This window comes from Oxyura jamaicensis, chromosome 1, assembly GCF_011077185.1.
Source record: "Oxyura jamaicensis isolate SHBP4307 breed ruddy duck chromosome 1, BPBGC_Ojam_1.0, whole genome shotgun sequence".
Taxonomy (NCBI): domain Eukaryota; kingdom Metazoa; phylum Chordata; class Aves; order Anseriformes; family Anatidae; genus Oxyura; species Oxyura jamaicensis.
Genome location: NC_048893.1, coordinates 123,649,469 through 123,675,230, shown reverse-complemented (window position 1 = coordinate 123,675,230; position 25,762 = coordinate 123,649,469). Strand labels below are relative to the sequence as shown.

The window sequence follows — 25,762 nt, the reverse complement described above, 5'->3', positions numbered from 1 at the left end:
GCTTTCTTCAAAGAGGCTTAATAGCATAAAGCGCAAAGAACAAAAAAGCTACAAAACCTACTTTTTGTTCTGCTGTCCACTTCTATTTTTGTTGGCTCCTGAGTTGCTGTGGCTGGAGGTAATTTCTTCCCAGCACTCTGAAAAAAAATATATATATATATTATTCCCCTTTAAAATTTGCAAGTTCAGTTTGAAGTTGGACAACAAAAAATGCAACGGAAATGTAATATATAGAAGTAGAAAAAGACAGCAAAGAAACAATGGCAAATTAAACTATACTCAGGTTTTTCTGTAGGGCTTATGTTAGCTTTTTGTTGTTGTTGTTTAAATGATAAAGCATTCATAATAATGTGATACACTAATTTTTCTTTAAAATTTTTGACTACCATTTTAAACATTAACACCTTACCACAATTTTAAGGGAAAGTCAGTTTCATTGGTGGACTGAATATATGATGAAACTACATACAAGAAGGTGCCATTCAGTGCCAAAAGTTAAACTAAGAGTGGAAGAAAACTCTTGATTTCTTTCCATACCAGGAGTTTTCGTTTCAGTCATTCTAGATTGACTGTGATTTTTAAGTTGACAACTTCTCTTTAAATGTTCCCTTTTTTGTTTGTTTTGAACAAAAATAACTATTTTACAGAGTATTACAATAAGCTCAGACAGCTAAGCTGAAGGAACGGTAAAAAATACTATCTGTCCACAACAAAATAAAATTGCTGATGTTCTTCTTTATGTATCTTCACCAATAACTATATCCATGCTTTCGCCCCTCTCACTCTGTTTTTCTCCCTGTCAAGAAGGCTGTCTAGCCTGAAAATCCCAACCACGTATACTTGACAAAATCAGTAAAATTATTACTTGTTTATATGGATAAGAGTACTTAAAAGCCCTAGTGATAGTTCAACATCCTTTTCTGGTAAGATACTTATAAACAACACAAGAAGTGTTCCATACTCCAGTGACCTTCTGAGTAAAAGCTAAGAGGCAAGACAGCTAAGATTTAGCCCCAGAAGCACTTAGGACCTCTTGGAGGACTATAAAGAAAACACTGGCCGGTATGAGAAGCAATAGAGCACAGCAGTTTAAGTAGCTGAAAAGTTTCAACATTTGTGAAGACTCTGAAGAGCTCCATATTAGTCATTTTGTACACTAACAGTGCCAAAATGTATCTACAAAAAGACTCCAAATACAAACACAGGAATTTTAGGCTGGCAAAAGGAAGCACATCTGGAAGAGGGGTAGTTTTGAGAGCTGTGCACAAGGCGGAGTCATCAAACTTGTGTTGACAAGTAAGAAATTAACTATGAATTGCAATAAGTGTCCTGCTGCTGCTTAACTTGCAGGTGGCTGCAGAAACAACTGAACTTCTGATGAGCTTGTAACCCTGCTTACAATCCCGAGTTTGGGAAATCTTATGAAAGAGATCAAGAACAAAACTCTACAGAGCCTCCCAGCTTCTTTGCTGAGGAGGGAATGGCAAGTGAGAAGCATTATCTGCCACAGCCACTAGGGAGGTAATAGAACAACCAGCGCTGCCAGGCTCCTGCAAATCAGCAGACAACAAAACTCAAGAAAAGAGCATGGGCTGGATGTGCTGAAGAAACTTCAAGTCAAGAAGGATAAGGATGAAGAGCTGACTCTCAGATCTAGCTGGAAAGCAATGAAAACTCCACTGGAAGAGTTGTATGAGAATCTGATACAACCAGACATCTGCGCAGATAAAGCACAGAACACGTTTGGGATGAAACCTAAAACGCAGCCAGCTAAAAATTACAGCAAAAGAAGCATTGACAAAGGAGGAATAAACTAGTGTATCCCAGCAGAAATGACATGCTGCAATGTAAAAGGAGGTTCGGGACTTCTTAATTTGCAGAGGCAGATGCAAGTCTAACGCTCAAACACATTCATTCATCTGCTCATTCTGAACAAGTGCCCGCATAGGTGACACATCAGCATGGGGAACCTGATTTGGTTCTGGTCCTTGGGAACAGAAAGGAGAACACCACTCAGACAACATTGCTGCTTGTTCGGAACTAGTAGACAGGTCAGAAAACAGCCATTGCATGTTCAGGAGAGGAGGCAAAAAGCATAGGGAGCAAAGCAGATGAAGACACGACTCCTGCATCTGCAGAAAGAGCCTGAACAAAACAGCACAAAACTTGGCGGAGCACATGGAGCATGCTGAACGATCACTGTGACCTACCAACTGGACTCCTCCATTTACTTTACTGCTTTACCCTTCCATAGAAATGATACAAAAGATTTCTATTTTTATTTTCAGTTGGGCTATACTAACCCATATATTTGCATGGAAAAAACATTAACATTTTCTGAAAGCATCTCCGTGAAATTTAATATAGTACTACTCATTTGTCCTCATTTGTCTACTAGGAAACATGCAAACTTTCCTCACCCTAAAACCACCAAATCCTCTATGATCTTTTCAGTCTGGTGGTTCCTGCCCTAACAGGATAAAAGCTCAAATATAACAAGGATCTGTGTGCTGGGAGACCCAGGTCAAGTACCACTTTCACAGTCACAAATTTTTCTAATAAAAAAAAAAAAAAAGGAAATGAAGACAGACACATCTCCTCCCACACGAACCAGAAAGTTTCCTTCTGCCCGTCCAATTGCTCTGCATCACTCATACTCCCATGCAGGTCAAATATCTAACAAATCTACCAGTGGCTAGGAGAACCAAGCAAGCTCAGTTTAAATTCTTTCTGAACCAACACACATCTCTACAACAGAGACCTCTTTTCAGGGACTAGTTCACTACAGAGTGTTTTGGTTTCTGTTCCAGTTGAAGGCCAGCATAATTTATCAAAATCTCCTTCACTTCTAAAGAAGGTATGCAGGGCAATGTGAAAGCAAAGAACATGCTAAGCAAGTTGAGCTGAAGATTTTAATAGTTTTTTTCCTCCTCCTTTTCCTCTTTTTTTCCTTTCCATAACAGGGAGGTCAATTCTATTTCAGAAGAAGATGTCCTCTAAACCTTTCTAGATACATTAATTTATGTTGCAAAATAGTGATATAAAATGTTAGCTTTCACATTATTTAGTCTTTTCCCTATATTCATTCCAACCTATCAGGCTGACAGAGGAGGAATTTCAAAGTATAAAGCCAGCATTAATAAAATCTCAACACTTCCAAGAAGCAAGCAGTTCTTATCCCTTCGGGCCACAGACACAAAATGAGATTTAGAAGGCGAAGGACTCTTGTGGAATTTAGACACCCAAAATCTAATAGCAGGATCTTCAGATCTGCTGACATCCCCTGGCATCTCCTGGCATGAACTCTCCCTCCCCATTTATCTAACTGATTTGAAAGCTATCATCTGGTCAATAATGTTTGCAATAAAAAGTCATGAGCAGCATGAACCAGACCACCCATAACGACCCCTTCCCATCCGTGTCCTAATCACCAGGCTGCAAAACCAAGCCAAGTTCAGCATTTTCTCTCTATGCTTGTGTATCTTGAGTTTTTGGCCTCAGAGTGGTTTCAGCACCAGCAAAGCGAGTAGCATATTCTCCTCTACCTTAGTATCTCTAACCTAGTGCTTCAGGGACACTCTGGTTGCAGCTTCCCTCTATCTTCCTCCAGTATGCTGACTCCCATAAATCTCCTTTCTAAGTGGTGGCAGTCAGCCTTGTTCAGCCTTCATTAACTACTCTTCTGTTCTGTCACACAAGAAGCACGTGGTGGTAACTGAGTTCAGATGTGCCTGACTCCAAGGCCAGGCTGACTCTCCAACGCGCACCACAATGCATCAACAAAACGGACAGAATCTTAATCCCACTCTTTCTGCAAGGCGAGCGTAATTAGATCATGTAGCTGTCAGGCACAAATCCCTCTAATCGCCTGGAAAGTGAAACCTGAAGATGAAAGGGGACAAGGTGTCCTCTCGCTGCAGAAGCAGCTGATAAAAGCATGAATAACGACCATGATTGGGTATACAGATATTCAGAGGGTGGAGATAGATTTAGGCAGCAACCTGCCAGTCAAAAACCTGCTGAAGCCAATGGAAGGATAGCCTAGCATTAAATCATGGGTCCTGCAAACAGAAGTGGCCTTGAGGACAGCGCGGTACACTGCAAACCCCTATCACTGCGAAGCAGTTTCCTCCAACACTGAATTGACAGTGATTACAGAAATGGTTGAGGTGGCATACAAAGTCTCTTGGATGAGGTCACAGTGTAACCTAAACAGTCTCATTTCCCTTCATTTATGTATTTTGGCTCGCTGGCAAACCTTGTGACAGAAGGGAGCAAAACAAGAAAAGCAAAGCACGTAATGGGCTGTATGCAAGTCAGTGTTTCTCACTTGAGGGCACTACGGCCCTTCCCTACAACTATTCAACCCGGGCCAGAGGAAAAAAAGTAGATCTGTGTTCAAGCTTCCTCCTTCAGGATATTTCAAAATTGTATTCCAGGGTTTCTACTGTTATTGTTGGAAACTGGCTTGTCTATTTACCTTTGTTATTCAGGTCTTGTGCCTCTAGAACATTTCATCTTATTGAACTGTCACCTGTGCACCAGCTAGGTCAAGACTTCTTAATTCTGCAGGAATATACTTATCCTCATTCTCCCTTAACAAACTCTCTGAGCAACAGCTTATTTACTCAGGAATAAGGATAAAAAGATTCACTCAACACTGGGATTTGTTATGGAAAGTGTACTGAAGTCTTCATCCTTTGGGACTGCTATTTGAAAATATTGCTCCATGAAGATATTCTTAAGGACGACATCAGACATTAATGAATTAATTAAAAATAAAAATAAAAAAAAGGCTGTATGAGCTGGAAACACTGATGTTTTTAAGCTTAATATAATTTGTCAGTTTGAATAGGGAAAATATAAATAAACACACTGAAGCTTTTATACATAGGAGGAACAGAGTTACTGATCTTGAGACCTTTCAGAAAACCTCGGTGATTAGGTCAGGGGAAGAACTGTGCCTTGTTTCTTTGACCACAATACTTCCTTTTAACATTCAGCTACTATTTCTGAATGTTGTTTATATACATCAGAGTTACGTATCTAAATATATAAATACAAACACACACACATCTCTATATAGGTTCATGTGCAAATCCAAGGCCACTATTAGTAACACTATAAAAGCTTTATTCTTTAGGGTATTTCTGATACTCCACTCTGTAAGAGTCTTTTTTTGCAAAGAAGCAAAAATGGTCACTGGATTCTTCCAGCTGTGGATGAGCAGAAGCATAAACAAGCCTCCTGCTGAATACATACAAAGTTGGCATTCTGAGGGAGAAGCCAAATCATTCTTTTTCTAACGTGTTTCAAGTGTTTGATTGACATAATCAATTTCCTACCTGGACTACCCGAAATTCAGAGAATTGAATGAGCCCAAACATAAAAAGTACTGAGGCTTTCAGATGTCAAAATGCCCTTACTTTGTCAGAGACTCGTAAAATAAGAGAAATGTCCAGAATTTCAGTTTTTCCCACGATACCAGCACTCAGCTTCACATTTCAGTGACAGTATGATCAAGTGCTACCATCCTCGGGTTTCCCAAAAGGGCAGAGTTAACTGTTTTCCTAAAAGGTCACCCCATGGTGCTTCGGAGAGGGGAATGGGAATTTTAAGCAGCCTTTATAGAGAAAATAAAAATTCTTCAGGTAACGTGTGATTATGCACCAGCCTGCTCATTTGACTGTCTCTTCTTCCTCTGTACCTACTTTCTACCCATCTACGCTTTGGTAGAAAGACCATCCACATGCTCCTGAACTATAGTGAGTAGTATTTTTAGTATCAGCTGGATAGGTACAGTCTGCCCAATGATGCACAGCTAATATAGAGAGCAGCAGTTGCCCAAGCTGCACGCATGTCTATTGACATAATCTATGAGGAAATTCCAGCCACAACACAGGGTAATTTCCTTGAAACTAGGTTAGGTGAATGAATGGATCAGGAAATTAGTGTTCATCAAGCCCTCAATTATGACCAGACTGTCACAAGCACAGGCAAGTAAAAATGTTTTTATTCTCCTGCTCCACGTTTACTCTGAGTACGAGCAGACAGGCAGGATGCAGCACGTCTCATAACTCAAATGCTAGGAGCAAGGGAGAGGGAACAACCCTGGCGCTGCCCGAGGCCACCCACACAAGGTGGCCAAGTCCACTGGAGCCACCCTTGGCTGCTGACTAATGCCACGGCATTAGCCTGTCTGCAGAGGGAGAGGAGGGGATTGAAACGTGTTAAAAAGTATTGCAGAGGAGAAGAAAGAAGAAAAGAGAGGTTGAATATTATCTGCTTCACTGAACAGCTGCACAAACTTTTGGGATAGAACTGAGGTATGGAAATTTACTGTCATAGGCCTAAGGTGCAACTCAGATGCAGGGCTCACTTACACCAGCCCAAGCTCATCAAGAGGGCATTGTAAGCATCTTGGAGTGTGTTTCAGTAAGTCCATGGGGCCAGCAAATCACTTTTTGGACAGTCCTAGGAGGTGTTACAATAATGCTGGCTTTTGCGTCACTCAAAAGGTGCAATCTGAATGATGTTCAAGTACACTGCTCTACATACCAGATGATACTTCCATCAAGAATGGGCACCGTGACCACAGGATCAGGTGTGGCATATATCCACAGCAGTTTATCAGCAGGATGTTTGACAAAGATTAAACAGAACATAGATGACAAAGCAATTAAAGTATTTTTCACATTATTGCCCCATTATTGAATGGGTTGCCCAGGGAGGCGGTGGAGTCACCATTCCTGAGGTTGTTTAAGGAAAGGTTGGACCTGGCACACAGGGACATGGTTTAGTGGGTGACATTGGTGGTAAGGTGATGGTTGGACCAGATGACCTGGAAGATCTTTTCCAACCTTAATGATTCTATGATTTTAGTTTCTTCGCAAACAGGCACATTACCACAGATTGGACAATCTGAAAATAACTAATTTTCACATTTAGCCCATATTCCAGCAGACATAAGTGCATTTTTTCCAACCAGTGTCTATACTAAATCACTTTTGGACTTGGATGAACACATCTAAATTACAGCTCAAGCATGTCTATGTAAAGATATGATTCCTTTTTTTTTTTTTTTTTTTTTTTTTTTCCTTTTTAAGGAGATTGTACGTGTGAAAGATTTTACCTTTCTATAGCAAGGTTATAAAACCCTGTATTTAGGTGCTGTGTGAGGCATATGAACTGCTGGCACCTTAATTCTTCTCTACCTGGAGAAAATCTGCAATCCTCTACACAAAAGATGTCTCTCCAAATAAAACTCTGGTCTTACCAAAGCAACAAAAGCAAAGCCTTCATTCCTTTGGATCTTCTTGAAAACCAGTGTAATTTCAGCTGGCAGCCTGACTCTTTCCACAGTTAACAAGTCTGGACAAAGCAAGCAAGTTCTCTGAAGTCAACAATCAACAGTAAAGAGGAGGCCCCTAACTGTTCATGAATGTCAGTCCCCTCTGGGAACTGGCTACTACAGCAGCACAGTTTTAGACAAAGCAACACGAAGTAGTCAGCAACTACACCATGCTCGAAGGTTAAAAGCTTTTGGAATTAGGTTGTATATGCAAAAAAGTCTGTGTTTGGAGAAAAAAAAGTTTTCTAGTGTTCACCTAGAAACTGATACATTTTTCCCAAATAACAAATGTTATTTCTTGAGTAAAAAAGAACAAAAATGGGGACAAAAATATCATTTTAGTCTAAATCCTGCTACTATGCTATAATTCTCTTTCCAGAGAGAGTTAAACAGGCTATGATAACATTACACTACATTTGGTGCCCTAGAAATAGAGTACCAAGTGTCAGAGAATTTTACAATTGCTGTATCTGTGATGCACTGAGGCTCATAACACTGGAATCCAAGCAGACAAGCAAGCAGAAAAGTAAACAAACCAAGGGAAACAGCACACAGGTCCCCAAATAAGGGAAATTTCAGAAGAAAATATGATTCTGCTGGGTCTTTGTTTTCTGATCTCTCTCAGATGCCTATTCTTCTGGCATACTTTTTACAGCTATATATATATATATAAAAAAAAAAAAAGGAAGCAAAACCACTTCTTCTCATCAGTTAAACTACTTAAACTTATACCAAGGCTTAAGAACAAAACAAGAATGAAAAGATTTAAATTTTTCAGGATTGGTCACATTTACTTTGATTAAAAACCATCATATTTTTCAAAATAACCGTAACTCCTAAAATATTTAATGAAAGAATTTACTGGTGCTTTAGTTAATTAGGTGGAAAACTATTTGGAAATGATGTACAAAGAAGGCCTATAAAATCACTATTGGGGCAGACAGGAAATGATTTATGTGGTTCTGAATTTCCATGGCAAACTAAAAACAAAATGACAAACTTGTACTACCTGTAGCATTCCCCTATGCAGGATTATATACAGCAGAAAGGGGAGGGAGAAAGGAAAGCCAGAATGATTCAGTTTATATATGTTCACATTCCCTGAAGGTCCCGAGTTTGTTACTTCTTCACATTTTATTTCCTAACAATAATTGTCTATTTTTTTTTCCAGAAAACCTTCTTTCAAAGAAAAAGAAGAAACAAATATCAGGGCAATAAGTTCCTTGGCAGATTTTATGGGGTTGCATTTTTTTTTTAGGTGCTACAATTAAATTTATTTATTGGTATTGTTTTTATCTTGTTTTAATTAAATTTCATCTACTAAATATGACATTATTTATAATTGTAATGATAATTTACCTTAGCCAGTCAAAAGCTTGGAAATCTCCAAATTTATGGTTTCATATAGAACCCAGTTCTGCTGTTAGAACTACATGCAACTTTATCAATCTAGTTATACTTCTCAGAACAATGGTATTCATCTGGCTCTGTCACTGAGATGTAAAATGACAATATGCTGTAGCTCTCAATTATTCAAAATGGAGTTCACTTCACTTAAACATCACCTGTGAAACAGATGTGTACACACGGGCCAGTCACTGCATGTAAACAGCACTTTTAGGGTGTAACTCATCTGGGCTTCTCCTTTGGGACAAGAAAGGTCACGTCCCAGTAATGCCTGTTAGTCTGCAGACTGGGAAGAAACCTTGAGTACTAGCTCCATCACAAACACAAATTCAGTCAACAGAATCCCATAAGAGATGCTATTTTTACATATGTTAGTTGTGTAGCCCATGCATATTAACTTTCAGGACAGTGTCCAGCTCTGTATCTAATCAATCAACACTGGTGTTTCAGCAATACAATGCTGTCTTCATGCAAGTCCAATACGCTCTTTTCTATTTTGCATGACCAATTCACAGCAATTTTCATTAAAACATACAAATTAAAAGGTTTTTGTCTCCTGAAGAAGACTGAAATCATGACCTAAGTCCATGCTAAAAACTAATGTAGATTAAAAAGAGTTTACTATTTGTCTTTCTCTTCTTTGTTTCTTAAAGGATTAACTTGGATAAGTAACCAATTAAAAGCCAGGAAACAAAAGGCAGGATTTCATCCCAGAGAGCAGTGGAATCCCTCAGGGATCTGGATAAAGGCCCTTGTTTTCCACATGTTCACAGATTAGCCAGAAAAGGGGAAAAACAGAAGTTCAATTCAGACAAAAATAAAATTATACATTAGGAGAAAAACTGCTATCTTGAGCTAGAAATGATGGGCTTTGAACACAGAGTTGCTAATATTTTGGAAAGGAAAAAAAAAAATGCATTGTAAAGTGCTAGCAACACACTGTATAAACCCATCCAACACCATAGTGTGCAGTTCTCATCTCCTTTCTCTCACATGCATAACCCATCTCAGTCCCTCAAGGAACTGGCAAACACAGAAAGCCAGCAAGAACGATCCAACCTATGGAACAGATCCCTCATCCAGGAAAAAGGATAAACATAGGTGCTTTAACAGAGGTCTATAAAAACCAGGAAGGGCATTGAGAAGGTGGCTGGGGAGGACTCATTTATTATCTCTTCCAGTAATACAAATTAGGGATTACCAAATGAAATTAGCAGGTACCCCATTCAAAACAAAGGGAGGTATTCCTTTCCACAACATGTAAGCAAGCTGGTTGGCACTCTTCCACAGGAAGTTACAGAGACTAAAATTTTATGTGTGATGAATATGTGACTACTTCATCTGATGAGGAAAAAAAATCCATTAAGGCTATTAAAAACAAAATTAAACACCACTGCAGGCTATGAACACTCACCGCAGGAGTTTCTCTGTAAGTTTACCCTGTTCTCATACACTTCCTCAGGCTTTCTGGTATTGAACTCTGAAGGTACGATACCAGCCTAGGCACAACTCTCATCTGTACTGCAGATGTCACAAGATCTTCTAATTTCCTGGAAACCTCATTCTTTGAACGTATGGAAATGGAATATTGAATGTGGTACACTTCAGAAAGTAAATCTAAATAAAGCAAGGTGGCATAAAAACAAAATGATAGCACATGAGACACTTGGTTTGTTCAGCCCAGCCCCGAGCAGAGCAGGCTGAGGGGAGGCCTCATGGCGGCCTGCAGCTCCCTCACGAGGGGAGCGGAGGGGCAGGCGCTGAGCTCTGCTCTCTGGGGACAGCGGCAGGACCCGAGGGAACGGCATGGAGCTGGGACAGGGGAGGGTCAGGCTGGGGGTTAGGGAAAGGGTCTGCACCCAGAGGGTGGTCATGGCATTGAGCCTGCTGGACTTGAAGAATCGTTTGGACAACGCTCTCAGACATCGGGTTTGACTTTAGGGTAGCCCTGTGCAGAGCCAGGAGTTGGACTTGATGATACTTGAGGGTCCCTTCCAACTCGGGATATTCCGGGGTTCCACAATTCCATAAGAGAAACTTAAAAGGTTTACTTGAACTCCTCTTACCCCCAAACATTATCAAACTGACAGACTTTTTTCAGTTAAAAACAAAGTAAAATCATAAGGAGAAGAAAAATATATAGAGAGACTAATTAGATAACTATTCAAAATTTTAAAGCAAAAACTTTTTCAGGCTAATTTAAATCCTCTCATTTGTACGCCACTACAAAAAAAAAAAAAAATCAATTGAGAGATTTAAGAGTTAAAAAGTGATTTATGGCATACATAAATCTTCTTCCTTGGTCCCTCTTCTGTAGTTCCAACAGTCCAGAAAACTACTATAAATCTAAAAGATTATAAAAAGCAAACACTTGCAACAGCTATTGTAATGAAAAAGACAAACCTACAGGACAGTTATATACAACTGTATTTCCTCTTCAGACATCTCAAACTTTTTGTGACCTGTAAGGTCAATTATGTACACCACAATACTGTCAGTCAAGCGTGCGTAACAAGTTACCTACCTCCTGAACAAATCAGGCTCTGTCAAGTAGTCTGAAAAGGTTTTTACTGCCTCTGATTTTCTCTGAAAAAGTGTTATAGATTTAAGGTGTCTTCAGATGCACAGTATTTCAGTATTTCACTGTATGAATACATGCTGCTCCCTCAGTGATGATACTGATGATCATGCCAAGCTGGAACTGTTTGCATCCTCTGCATTCATGTAATTTATATTTCTGCATTAAAAGGAGAGTCTCAAACCTTCATAACGTGAAAGACATCTAATTAGAGAGACTGTTTCACAGATTCCAAACTTCCCATTTACAACTACAAAACATCTCTTCAGTGATTTCAGAACTGCTTAAATGGAAAATTACTGTAGTTCTTGTTTCCAGCTGTTGAGCTCCATTAAGAAATGACCTGAGCCAGCACCAAATATCCAATCCAGCCATCCATGCACTGAAACTAGCAGGTGTTTAGCAGACCACCAGCAGTCTACAAAACACAGATGAAGAATATCTTCATTAGCTCTATGCAAGTCACCACAGAAATATGTGCTATTTCAAGTGACTTTCAAAGAAATAAGTAGGTAAAAAAATGAGATGCAGAATTTTTGTTTTAACTTTTTGGACAGAAAAACGTGTAGGAACAAAGACTTCAATGAATATGAAGGATGAAATGTTATTTTCATTAGAACTCTGGATAGCTTGGAGAGCAGAACAGTGCTCATTTTGCTTTTTCCGTCATCATTCTCCACCATGTACCTGTTTTACAGGCAGATGAGTTCAGACTCCAAAGCTGCTATAACTTGGTATCTTGACAAATTAAAAATTCAAATTATGGGCAGGGAGGGGAGTGGAGAGGCTTTTTTCTCCTCAAGTGCTTGACATGCTGGCCAGGAGAGAAACCGATGTATCTCAACTTTGTAAGATTCCTATTTCTGTGAAATTTGGACTCCTGACACTTGATGCTGTTAGGCTGTCAGTTTTAAATGGTTAATGAACTCCAAATCTGCCTTCCCAAAAGGCTAATGGTGAGAAAGCAAATGCAAGAGCTTACATTAGGTAGATGCTGCTGAACCTAATGGAGCAAGACATATTAGAATCACTGAGGAATAAAAACACTTTAGCAAATGAAATTAAAAAAAAAAAAAAGGCAAAAATGGAATGAAAGCGACGAAGTATGCTCCCAACTGCCTCATCTCAAAGTACTGAAGGCATGCACATGGAAATGAGGAGTATGAACAGGCTCATTTAGCTTCTTCCTCAAGCTGCAGATTTGCAATGGTAGAAGGTGCTTTTGCAAAGAAAGTATTTTTTTTTTCCCCAGCAGATTGGTCTTCCTTCTTCTGTGCTTTATTTATTTTTCATTTTCCCCTTTTACTGACTGTGGTTCACACAAATTTAAAAGATCCTGTCCCCTTCCACTCCTTGTCAGAAATTTTACCATTTGCAGGTTGCAAATCACAATTAATTTCTGTCTCCTCTGGGAAGGATCCTTTAATCAGGCTGCACATTGTGAATGAAATCCCTTTCTGCTCTCCCAGGAGAACAATCCGTCTAGATTGCAGTGATAACCAGCATGATCCAGATTGTACCATCCAGTACAGAAACTGCTGTTATGAAACCTTCTCTTTTACAGAAATTAATGAACCTTACAACAGAGTTACACAGATCTACACTCCCTCTTGCAGCAGTAAGGAAAGCAGTTCAGCTACTTTAATCTCTAAAAAGAAAATCTAAGAAAACAAAAGCCAGGGAATGGCTCTTCGTTAGTGTCTTCCTTTTAAAGTAGTAACAATACCACTTTGCTCTTCTGTGAAAGTTACAATGCTGACAACAAACTGCCAAGCAGCTATTCAATTATACTTTTCAAATCCAATGATAAAAAAAAGGGGGAAAAAAAGACTAAACCCATACTGTCATGAAGATAGTCCCAGACTTTGTGCTGACTGCAAATATTTCTCCCATTTTGACCTTAGAGTTCTTTTTTTCTCAACAGAAGTTACTGAGGCTAAGCAGGGATATACTATTATTTAATTCTTGCAGGGAAAAATACAGAGCACCAAGTGACAAAGCAAAATGCATAAGCATCTCCATCCAGGTCTCTTTCAACTGACTGGAATTTCATCTATTTTCCTTTGAATGGAGCTCAGAAACTTGAAACACAAATGAAAAAAAATGACTAATATTATGTGGTTTAGCTTTTCTGTTCAGCAAGTGCTTTAGGTACAGAGACTGCTTCAGAAGAAGCTGTCAGCTGGACACACGGAGGTCTACTGCTATTTGGGTGGCCAGTGCATGGCAAATAGCCCAGCACCCAGCAAAACCCAGGCAGCAGCAGGCTGTACTTGGCTACAAGGCCCTATTGCATCAGGACTTCCTCCCCAGGAGCTGAGTCCTCTCTCCCCCTCCTTGATTTTAACTGGGACGTTTTTATGAAGTGCTTAGTCAACTCAGTTTAATAATGTAAGCTTATATTCATGGTATTTAAGAACTATTTTATTAAGATCAAATGTCACTGCCTTACTACAGAAACACATGAAAAAAAAAAAAAAAAAGGAGTTTAAAAGGCAACTTAGAAATTGGCTTTCAGACTGTTAAGCCCACAGAGTGTCTGGCTGCTCTAGGATCCTTCTGTATTCCTCTTCTCCTCCTTCCTCTTCTCTTTTTTTAAGGCAGAAAAGAGAAAGACACATGGCACATTGTAAGAGAAACAACAACTCAGGAAACCTGCAGCTTCATTCCTCCACCCTGTTTACTGACTTCAGTTGTTAAATGCAGAAGTTGAAAGAAATTTTTCATGTTTCTACTAAGAGTCCCCAAAGTATCTGCAAATAATTAAACAGTTTACTTGGTGCATCTCCATTCAGCTTTCTATAAAATTTTACAAGCATCAGTTGACTCCAGTTTTCCTTGAAGGAAAGGATAATTTCCAGTTAGATTTTATTATCCCAATACAATTTTCTCCAAATCATTCGTATCAGTTTTCCACATTCATACAAGAGATTCCAAATGTCACCTCACACAGAAGAGGGATTAGTAAAGCTCCTCCTCTTTTTTCTGCCAAAAAGAAGTGCCGTTCTATTAGATCACTTGGGAAGGAAAAAAATGAGGGGGGGAGGGGGGATAATTTTTGTTTAATAAGCAAACATTTGAAAGAGCAACACATCCTAAAGACTGTGCAACTATTCTTGCCTAACTACGAAGTTACATTATTCTTTAGAGTAAGAAAATTGAAACCAAATCATATAGAAATAAAAAACATCTGTGCAAGCTTAATGGCCAAACAGTCCGAAAGGAAAAAAACTTAAGCTAAATGGAGCCAGGACAGAATGTGTTTTCACACAAAAGTAACCCCCTCTTTTAATACCTTCCTTTATAGCAGAAATGGACTTCAGGATCCCCAGTGCTCTTTTTCTTTCTTTTCTTTTTACCTACCCAGCATCTACAAACTGTGCAGAACTACCAAGGAACCCTGCAGTCAAATTCTGTGCTTTGCAGAAGATATATATTGCAAAAGAGTTTTGAATATTGACAGAAAAAAAACAGCAACTAATTGTAAAAGAAATACCTCCTCTCCCATTGTGAAGCCCAGCTGCCCTTCAGCAGCTCAAAGTGTCCAAGACGAGCACTGGAGTCCTGCCCCTTCCTTGCATGAGCTCAGCCCAGCAAGGGTGGGAGCCCAGCCCTAGCACTGACTCACACTTCGGGCCATCCCAGGGAAACAAAGGTTCCACTTGTTTATTTCACAGGAAATCTGGAGCTTTTCCTACCTCTGCTCACTCTTAAGTTAGAAGTTTCCTCTCCTTTCCCAAGCCAGTCGGCCCTCCTGGCTTCATGAGACTGAGAGCTGGGAAAGGCAATGTAAGGGAGGATGTATGTAGGCTTCTTGTCTAGGCTGTATAGATAAGAAGTAATGCAAATAATCCTACAGGAAAATGAGATTTTGACAAATTCTGAATGTACTGGTCTCTCTGTTTTGGGGTGGGGGGAGAAGATATTTCATGTCATATAGAAGTTTTTGTTTGGGGTTTTTGTGTTTTAAAGGAAGACGATCAATAAACAGCAACACCATTAAGAGGATGCTCTCTTCCATGAAAATCTTGTAAATTCTTAATACTTCCTCCTCACAGACCTTCAAATGTAAAATGAATGTAAGAGGGCAGGGGAGGATAACACATCATGCGCTTCTCAAATAATTTGGAAGAAATTAAATATTTATATTTAAACAAACCACAACATAGTACACACTCTCGCTTCCATTTGACCTTACATACCTCAGAAAAATGTTGACACGTTCACACACAAACACGTCTACAATGTACATACGTACGTATACTCAACGCGTTCCCTAGACACACACACCCATTCTAAAAAGATATTCTCATGGGAGTGCCAAAACAACTCTGAGACAAGAAAAACTGAACTCATACATTGAAACAAACAAAAAGGTGCCCTGGTTTTAAGAAACAGCGTAAGGAAGGACATGATAAACTTGGACAGTATGCAGATTTTAAAGGGGAGGCCATTAAATTGCTCACTCTACTTCCTACAAAAAGTACAAGAAAAAAATTAATTTGCAGAGCCAATTTATTAAAATATATTTTCTGTTACTATCGTGAAATAAATTGTGTATCCTCCCTAAGTTTTCTTTACAGGATGCCTTTTTAAGAGAAGGAAAAAAAAAAAAAAAAAAAAAAGACATTACCTGGGAATTATTTATGTATATTTGGTCCTAATCTGGTTGAGAGCCTTGGATTAAATGATCTCTGAGATCCCCTTTGCTCTTTTACCAAAGTTAAAGTTAAAATGATCTGAGTTGGTCTGAGTAGGACTACTACTACTGCAAGTATACCTCTCTGGAAAAAATGCCAGGATATTTTAAAGATTGGAAGAGACCAAGATGATGGGTCACAGGAAAGGTAACCTCTCTTGCAGCACACTCCCTGTGCCAGCTCCATGCTGCGGAACAGGTTCAGTAATGACTCAGAGGGAAGTCTGAACGCCTCCTGAGCCAGGCAACCCACCTCCTGAACATTTCTGTTTTCCAATCACAAAATATTTTAAAGTTATATTACAACACATCTTTATCAGTCCCAGAAAACATAAAATTATTTTTAGAGAGAAGAATAATCCATAACACACTTATAATACATACATATATATATAATAATACAATCATATATGTCTTTTTAAAAATAATCCTTCATTATGGAAAATTTTAAAAAGGAAACGACTTAAGAAAAATTCCACAGACTAATGAAGCTGAACAGATAGCAAAAGATGACTGTATATATTTTACTCTTGGCAATTGCCACATTATAGACAGTCCAGCTCACATTCATCAATCTTTTTAATACCTCAGCAGCCATGAAAGTTACTTAGATAACTTCCAAAGTCAGATAGGTTACTTTATTTTTTTGCACAACAGTATTTGTTCTTCAACTTTCAAAGTTCATTCGTGCCAAGAAGATTAAATGTCATCTCATTAAATTTTTATAATCTTTCCAGTTTAAAAAGCCTAACAACTCAGACATAGCAATTAAAAATCAAAGTTATATTATCTGACCAAATGCAAGTGAAGCAACAAAAAATCTTATTTGACCTAGAAACACTAAGACACTGTTTATAAAGTGTTTATTTCTACTGCCTTGATTACACTAATTTAAATATTTTGTATCAATTTGTATCAGATTTTACTTTGGTAAATTTTACTACTAGTATTAGACAGTTTCATTTGTGAACTTGTTCTCCTGCAGCCCAACAGCCAGCAAATATAGCCAGCCTCCATGTCAGTACTGCTACTTTCTAAAGCATTTTCTCTGTACCGAAGTTGAAACAAGAAACCAATCTTTCATAGAAATTCAGTTTATGTCTCCACCAAATATCTCTGTAACTCAGGAAATGAACTTTATTTTGAACTATTAAAGCACAGGGGGTTTGTTTTGTTTTGTTTCATCTTTAAATTACTCCTTTTTAAAATGCTTGTGGGGTATAAGTCTTGCGAATGGTATAGACTTAACTGAAAATGAGAGCTTTCTTGTGATTTAGCAAACTACTGGTCTTCAACGTACAACGCAGCAGCATCATGTGTCACAGCAATGTAGAACATATATACTTTTGCTCTGTCCCTATTATGAAATAAAATCGCATTAGCTTAAATCTATACATCCTGTTTCTCAGACTGCAGCATCCTAAGGCTTCCTAATCAAAACCATTCCTGAAAAATCAGGAGCGCTCCCTGCCTGCTCTCCTCCAAGAGAGCTCACTTTGGCAGAAGCCCAGTGCTCTCCTCGAGGAGAACAGACCAGACTCTCCACATCACTTTTAGGAGTGACTTCTAGTACTAGCAATACTTTTACATTACTCTGCTTCTAATTTTAGATGCTATTCAAGGAGCTCAAGTCCAGAACATAAGTTGAAAAACGTTTTCATGCATATGCTGGATGTACTTATTTCACACAAACAAATCTTTTCTGAATAAAGGCCAATGAGGCTTTGTGGCATGGGCAACAGCTATCCTGCATTTATTTGGAGTCTAATAGCTGCTTTATTGAAAACAAAAGCCTAAAGAAGTCACAAGCAGCACAAAACATTGTGTGGCTAACTTCCTCTGCCAAAAACTGCTGTTGCAAACTGATGGTAATCTGAACTACGTCACCAATACCTGGACAACTCTGGGCAGCCTGAACATTTTACAAACCAGTGTGAGAAAGCATGAAAGCAAAGCGCACAAATGGGATAGCATGGAAATGCAGGACGTATACGGTAGGTCAGGAGACTGACCTACCATTCATTTAAGTATCACAGTTCAGTGACTCAGTAGAGACTCACTGCCAGCCAGAGTTATCAAATTTGTTCCTCTCTTTAAACCCAATTTTCCATTTCCTGTTCTATTCCCAAGGTACCAAGTCCTGTTTTGAGTCAGCCTCCCCTGACTCAAAGAGGCATGCTGCTTTTGGGCTGCCTTTCATTTCAAGAGCTGGACATATTTCACCTACCTTTCCTTCTTATTGCTGTGCATTATTTACTCCAGAAAGGCTAATTATATTGAAAAGACATTATTTAGAACTTCCACAGTGCTCCACAAACACCAGTTGCTGTTTGCAAACACGTGCTATTTTGCATAATGGAAGAAACAAAAACCCGCTTCCACACCGAACCCTTGGATTGCAGGGTTACACCGGTGAAGGAACAAACCCCGTCTGCAGAGGCAGCCTTGCTCTCAGCACTGCTTCAGGAGGGGCCAGGGACCTTCTCCCCTCGTAGCTTTACACACAAATCAACATTAAAGTAAGCGGTGAGGGCAGGGATGCCAAACTACGCAGACAGCGACTGCAAAGCGAAACACAAATGCTGCTTGAACAGCTGAATGCTTCCCCCGTTCCCACGTACGGTTTGACGCACTGCTGCTGCTTGCCACGACCGCTGCCATCTCTGATGGCTGTTCCTGAATAAACGAATGCCAGAAACCTGTGCTTTCAAGAGCAAACTGCTACAACCACTTGATATTCACACTGCATGCTCTCTGTCTCAGCAGACATTTTTACTACTGTTTGTATTCAGTACCAGGTAGTTTTGCTCACATCCATTTTTTAATTATCTCAGGATTTTAACCACTGTCTCCCACATCTTTGTGTCAGCGGAGTAAGCACCTCCAAGGGCTTGCAGTGTACACAGTGAGTGCTGGCCACGCACACCTGAGCTCAGACCCAACATAAGCCAGCTTGGAAATGCCAAAGACCTTGCATCTCTCAAAGATTTCTTTTTAAATGACAATTCAAAATTAAGGAGAAAAATGATTTGTGCAAGCAACAAGGCAGGAATTGACATAACAGCTGTGGCAAAGACCTGACTGGCAACAAAACCTCGTCATCACAGTTTCTGGATCCCTAGGTCACGGCCTCAAAATAGAAACGCAGATCTTACAGGCACCCTGAATTTATGACTTCCCATCTTACTGCTTTGGACAGGTAGATTTAATAATTGGCATCAGCTTCCAGCCCTTCTAGCTGTTCTGTCTACTTTCATTATTTCTTCCCCATTTCCCCTCTCCACAATATACTTAATACATGCAGAAATAAAGATTGCTATGTAGCGTCTTGCAGTGAGAAGGATCCCTAAACAGCAGTTAACTAGTTGCTGGGTCTAGAGCCATTACAGCCTTTCCTTTATATTAAGTTGTTGTGGTGGCTGCGATATTGCCCAGTTTGATGGCTGGATATAATTTCCATTAAGTTCTGGCAAACACGAATGTGACCTCACCAAAGGCTGCTAATGAAATCTAGCTCTGCTCAAATTCACCAGAGCTAGCTAACTATGAAAATCTTGCCTGAAGAAAACTATGAACACATCTCAAACGGAAAATGCAGAAGATATTCTCAATAGTTTCTTCATAAGTAAGGACAGTTTTCAGACTAATATGACTTTTTAGGACTTTTATTTTGCATTCACCTATCATGGCGTCCAGCATTTTCAGCTGAAATTACAGCTCAATAAAAACAACCCGATACAGTTAACTCAGACTAGGGAGCATGTTGGTTACATTAATTTTCTTCTACTTTTAGAGGTTTATTTTTAGATACGGGAGAGGAAAATGCGATAGCTTATTGGAACAATGGAAGCACAGCACATATAGATCATATTGGAAGGAAGCGCAATCTAGAAACACGAGTTTTAGACAAGTCACTACAAAATGAAGAAGGTAAAAAACAAACACCTGTATAAATGTCTTGAAAATGCACAAGCAGAAGGAAGAAATGTGAAATGAACATTTCTATTTGACCATACAACTTTAATAGTGCTACACTAAATTTTCTAAGGAGGCACAACATTCCTGCACACATTTCTTCTAAAAATTCATGTGAGCAAGCTACAGTTTCAGTCAGATGTAGCACAGCCAATTAGCTCACTTACAGCTATCATTAATGGGAATTTGACAGAGCCAAACCTCAGGAATCTGATTCTATTCTGACTGGAAAACAAATACGGCCAGCAGTCGATTCATCGATGCAAACAGGCAAAGAAGAGAACTACAAAGGAACAGTATTTGATCCCTTTATTTTACAACAAAAAAGAACAGCTCTGGTGGCACTGCTCATATTAAACTATCACAACTGCATCACTGATTTCCCTAGGATAATCTGCTTTTGTGATTTTTAGAACAAAGAACAGCAAAGCAATGAATTCTGCACACCAATTAAATCAATGGGTTTTCATGCAACTCCTCAGCTTTGCCTCTAGTTAGAGAGCTTATTGATCACCCTAAAAGACAAGGGGCACTATATTCTACATTGTTAGCACTGGGCAAACACTTGGAGCACAGCAACCTGACCGGTGATTTACAGCAGGGTGTACTGGAATCTGTTCCTGCTCCACTGGCAGCAATCCTTTCTGCCCTCATACTCCTGCCAATATTTGTGTAAAAGCTTTCCTAACTTAACACAACAATAACTCATAACACCTTTGTGTGAAATATGATCTAAACTTATGAATCATAACAGAAGAACACAGTAGAACAGAAAGTAGTAATGCCAACAAAATGAGACCAAGTTGATTCTTCTGTAAAAGGGAACAGCATCTCCCATAGGCATTATCCTGTTATAAATAATCCTACATTATACAATCCTCTCAATAATTTACTGATACTTTAAAAAAAATCAATAGTTGTTAGGTAATATTTTAAATGAAAAAGGTAGGAGTATCATTACAGACACATATGGAATGTTTCATCAGTAATAATATCAAGAAGAACCAATAGAAAGAGTTTGAGGGTCTCCAGACTTCAGAAAGAATTTTAAAACATGACGAAATTGAGGATAGCATTGTTTCTGCCTCTTCAAAAGATTACAAGTTATTGAAAAACTGAACCTACTTCTTGTAAATGAGTAAGATACACTGATAAAGAGCCCTTTAAAATTACATTAATTGAGAGAACTTGTACTGATTCGACACTCTGCATCATAAATTGCAACACTTTTGACCCTTTATGCAGAGCTCTTGAGACAAATACAGCCTATCTTGGAACAACAAACACTGCAGGATTCTCTCTCTCCCAGCCAACATTAAATGGCAAGGAACACTGCAATGGCAAGGGAGGAATCTCCTGCAGCCAGGACAGAAGTATTTGGGAAGGTTAATCTCTTCCAGTTGTAACCTGATGTTTTGTCAGTGAATCAGATGTTGGTGCTCTGCGTAGGCAAAGACAACAGTCCTGAAGCTTCTGAACGGCACTGTTCAAAGGTTAACCAACCTGACCCTACCTGGGAAAAAAAGCAATGACAGCAGATTGTTGCTTTTGCTTATCTACACGCTTGAAGCACAAATAAGGGACTGTGCTTACAAAGATGAAGATGTTATTTTCCACTAGCCATACCAACTTTAGGAGAAATTTGAGGACATAGGAAGGAAGGTCTGTCTATAGGTAGGATGAGAAATGTTAGAAAATTTCTGAAGATTCTAATTTCAATTTTTGGCTGGCAAGAAATATACTTACACTGCACCAGTATCTGTCTCTGTAACTGAGAAACAAAGGTATGATTTCTCATTACTATAAAGTGAAGACTTCCTTTCTGTGAACAAAGGCTACTTCATAAGCACTTTGTGAGTACTTCATATTAAAGCGATGGACTCCAGAGCTCAAGAAGTATGTAATTTATTTTAATCAGTTCCCATTTACAATGACTACTTTATAGATGGCTACAATTATAGTAAGTCTGCAAACAAAAGAAATCGTTTCTGTGGCCTTAATGGAGCCTTATCAATTGAAAATTCTTATCTGCCTGTATCCAATTCAGGGGAACTACATTTAGTGTAACACCTGAATTCTGGTCTGTGCCTACGTTTATTTTACAAGTGAATGTTGCTGTAACACAAATTTTATTAGCTATTTTATTACTGTTAGCATGTAAATTCTGTGTGTGTTTATCTTAGGAATTTTTCTGCATATTTCCTTTATATACCTACATGTGGAAAATTAATGATTTATAATGACTCACTTATTGTAAAACTGCATTATTGAAATATGCACTTCTTGACGCTGAAGGAGTTTTTGTCCTGAATACAGAAAAAATGCTTACGTACAGTCATGTATAAGCTTAAGTCCATCTGCTATCAGGTACATCCTATATACAAAGGAATTTTCCTTATGCGGGACTTGTATGAATAAAATTTCAGGCAGCCATGAAAACAAACATCCTCCAAAAAGTGGTTAAAAAAAAAAAAGTTATTTCCAGTTATTAGAAACATCTCATTTTGATTTATAGTCTCCATTTCTAGTTTACTTAATGATAGTTTTGGAGGCTAGAGACCAAAGAATGCTCTCTAAAAAGATGGTCTATTTCAATCTGTGAAAGTTAAAATTTTCCCCAAGTGCTAATCTCAGGACTTTCATTTTTATGTTATATAGAACAAACCCATAAAAAATAAGCTTTCCCTTTTACTAGCACCATCAAACAAAGAAGACTTTTGCAAGCACGTTTTAAATTAACGAACCCAGTACTAAGTGGAGGTATTTAGCTATTTTCCAAATCTTCCTTTTCAGACAGCTGATGACACAATGACTGTTATCTCCCTCTTAGTTTATGTAAGAACTAGCAATTATTTTTTATTATAATGCAGCAACTACAAATATGAAAAAGCCTCTCCAGTCTTCTTCTCTAAACTAATATTTTCTTAGAAAAAAATGACAATTAATTGTCAGAGGAGTAAATCTTTAAGCAAAGTAACAGTTCTGGTAGGCAGTTGACATCGCTAGAACTCACTTTCCAGTGCGTGGCAAAAGAAAAAAGCAGAGTGTCGTCCACAGAAAGATTAGGAAATAATGACCACAAAACTTTAAGTTCTTGTCAGTGATAGCATTTAGAACTTCAGGATGAAAATTTCTTTAAATCAACAACAAAGGAAGAATTAAGAAATGATACGTACCTTATCTACTGAGACAAAATCATTGTCAACTTCTATTGACCTTGGCCGTAGTTTTATAGGTTTGTCTTTGAAGATATCTCCAAAGCCAACACCCTTGACCTTTTTGGGTTGGATTGTCGTGCCTCCATTGGCTCCTTCTGATTTTGTGCTGCAAGAGTCACCACCATCACTCTCAGAGCCTGTAGTATCTTTTAAGCCTAGGAAATGGAGGAATAAAAGAAGGAATCTTAGGTGTGAAGATCCCTGTTTCCAAAAGAGATTGTGACCAGAACATGATCCCTCCCACCAAACTCTAAAGGAAAACAAAGGCTTGAGATACTGGTAGAGAAGAGGTTCTCTGTGCCATGCGCTCATTTTGGAGTTTTAAAAATCATATCACTTCATCACATTGGTGAACTCGTTAGAGCTTACACCAATCCGCAAAACATGCATGCTCCAGGATCAAAACTTCATTCATGAAGACAGCCATTCCTTGAGTACCAAGATAATCCTTCTTAGACACGTATTATTTGCCAAAGAGTTCATTAAATGAAAGAGTTAAAATCAGTTCTAGGGCAGCTATTGTATAAAGTCACTTAAAGCTAACAGTCAGTCAGACCAGGCATACTGTACCTTAAATCTGTATGACTCATATCAAGCCAATTATGCAATTAGTATCTAAAGTTACATTACCTAACTGGGAAATATAAAGCTGAAAGCTGTTTAAACAAATCTGCAATCAAATAAGCTGCATAATGTGTTCCCTGCTGAACATTAAATCTCTCTGCAGTATAGACAGCCTCATAAGAAAAGCACCCATGCACACAATCCTCTAGGAATATAATAAATCAAAACTGACACTCTGATTTGCATTTCTTCTCTCAGTGAATAGGAAAATTTATCTGTGCTTATCTGAAAATTTCCGCTGTTTGAATAGCAGAGGCCACAGATCCAATATGGTGACGTCTCAGTCCTCTACAGGATGGTGCAGAATCAAGCCAAGCAGCCGCTGGCAGCAGAAGTGACCCGCTGAAGTTTCCTCCAATTGAAACAGTCCCCAGAATCATTTACACCTTCCTTCCTATGTTGCAGATTGACTTAACTATGTTTCCAGGAAAAACACAGCACTTTATGCTAGATACTACACTGCTAATTAGACCTAGAAATAACAAACCCAAATTCTCTATTCCCCTTAGAAGCGTTTATGGTGCCACAGACATAGATCACGTGAGTCAAAGAACGAAAAACATCAAATAAGGTTCTCAGCTTATTTTTTCTTATACCAAGGTCAACAAATTGATTGCAATGGATTTTCATCGTAAGGCTGCCAGGAGAGAAGAAGGAATCATCCTTAAATTCTAGACACCACAAATCAAGTAGAGATTACATACAAATCTCTTTCCCTCTTCCCCTAGGTAAGCATAGTCTTATCCAAAAATCATCTATATTTCCATGAAGAGGAGAGAAATGACACTAAGATAAGAGCAGAGTCTACTGGATTCCTGTAAATGGCTTGCAAGTTGCAGAGCATGTGGGAAGCTTTACAATACCCTAACAATGCCTCAGATTCTACAATTCTCTGACATGTTTAAGTAGCAAGAATAGGATGAAACAGCAATCTAAGCTGAAAGCATCTGAATAGTATTTCCAAGCTAATCGAGAACCATTTTTAAAGTCAAATAGAGCAATTACCTAGAGAGAATATATTGATGGTCAGGGAAAATCTTTATGACTAAAATTGTTAATACTAACAACTGAATCTTTTCCTTTTGCCTTCCTGATTCAAGTGACAGCTCTAGGTTTAAAAGACCAAAAATCCACAGAATGGGAAACATTTTAAGGCAAGCAGAAAATGAAAGCTGAAATTCAAGGTACAGTTCCACATGCAATTTCTTTCAGGTTCATTCCATCTTTAAGAACAAAGGCAGAAAACAGTGATTTTTCTGGAGCTTGGGGCATGGTTTTTGGTTTTGATGTTTTATTTTTAAGGTCTCCACACAACAACTTTCTGTCCTTCTGATGAGTGGTAACTTGCTTTCAGGGAGTCTTCTTATCTTCCTGCCAATTCACTGTTAAGGAACAAGACTGGTAACACACAAGATCTTCTTCGAGAGCTACTTTAAACTTCTCTGATGAAGCACAGAAACCACTACAAGTCCTGAGGCCTACACGAACAAATTCACAAGCAAGGAAGCGAGGGGCTCATCTGCTAAAATTGGTTTTAACAGCAGGGCGATGTGAGGAGAGGAATTCAGGAATTGTGTATTGGGATGGGATTTTTCATGAGAATGGTTTTAGGAGACAAATTATGAAAAATTATGATATACTGCTCTGTTCGAGGATTTTCTGTATCTGAAATGAAAGGAGCATGCATGCAGAATTAGAGAAAGTTCCTGCTCAGAAACAAACAAAAATGCTAAAGACTAAGCAAAATGCTTGCTTTGGATCTGTGGCCTCCTGCATGGCTGCTACATCTGCCTGTCGAATATACATATAACATTACTGATTCTGCAACAGTATGATTTAGATACCACTGTACAAGTTATTTCTTCCATAAATTGCCCAGGATTTGAATTAAGAAGAACTCTAAACAATAG

General features: G+C 38.7%; 1 protein-coding gene across 8 annotated transcripts in view; it reads right to left on the bottom strand.

The window, feature by feature from the left end:
• SH3KBP1 (SH3 domain containing kinase binding protein 1) overlaps nucleotides 1-25,762 on the bottom strand; it is a 222,977-nt gene that overhangs the window by 59,117 nt on the left and 138,098 nt on the right. For 7 of the 8 annotated variants that reach the window (XR_004749331.1, XM_035321155.1, XM_035321408.1 and 4 more), the window contains 2 exons: nucleotides 23,187-23,383; nucleotides 62-137 (listed from right to left, as the gene is read on the bottom strand). Coding sequence is in view for 7 of the 8 variants with exons in the window: in XM_035321155.1 (XP_035177046.1) it covers nucleotides 62-137; nucleotides 23,187-23,383 (273 nt within the window). In the remaining variant the exon portion in view is untranslated. Of the gene's footprint in view, nucleotides 1-61; nucleotides 138-14,832; nucleotides 14,901-23,186; nucleotides 23,384-25,762 lie in introns of those variants that run through there. The other variant, XM_035321654.1, reaches the window with a different exon arrangement.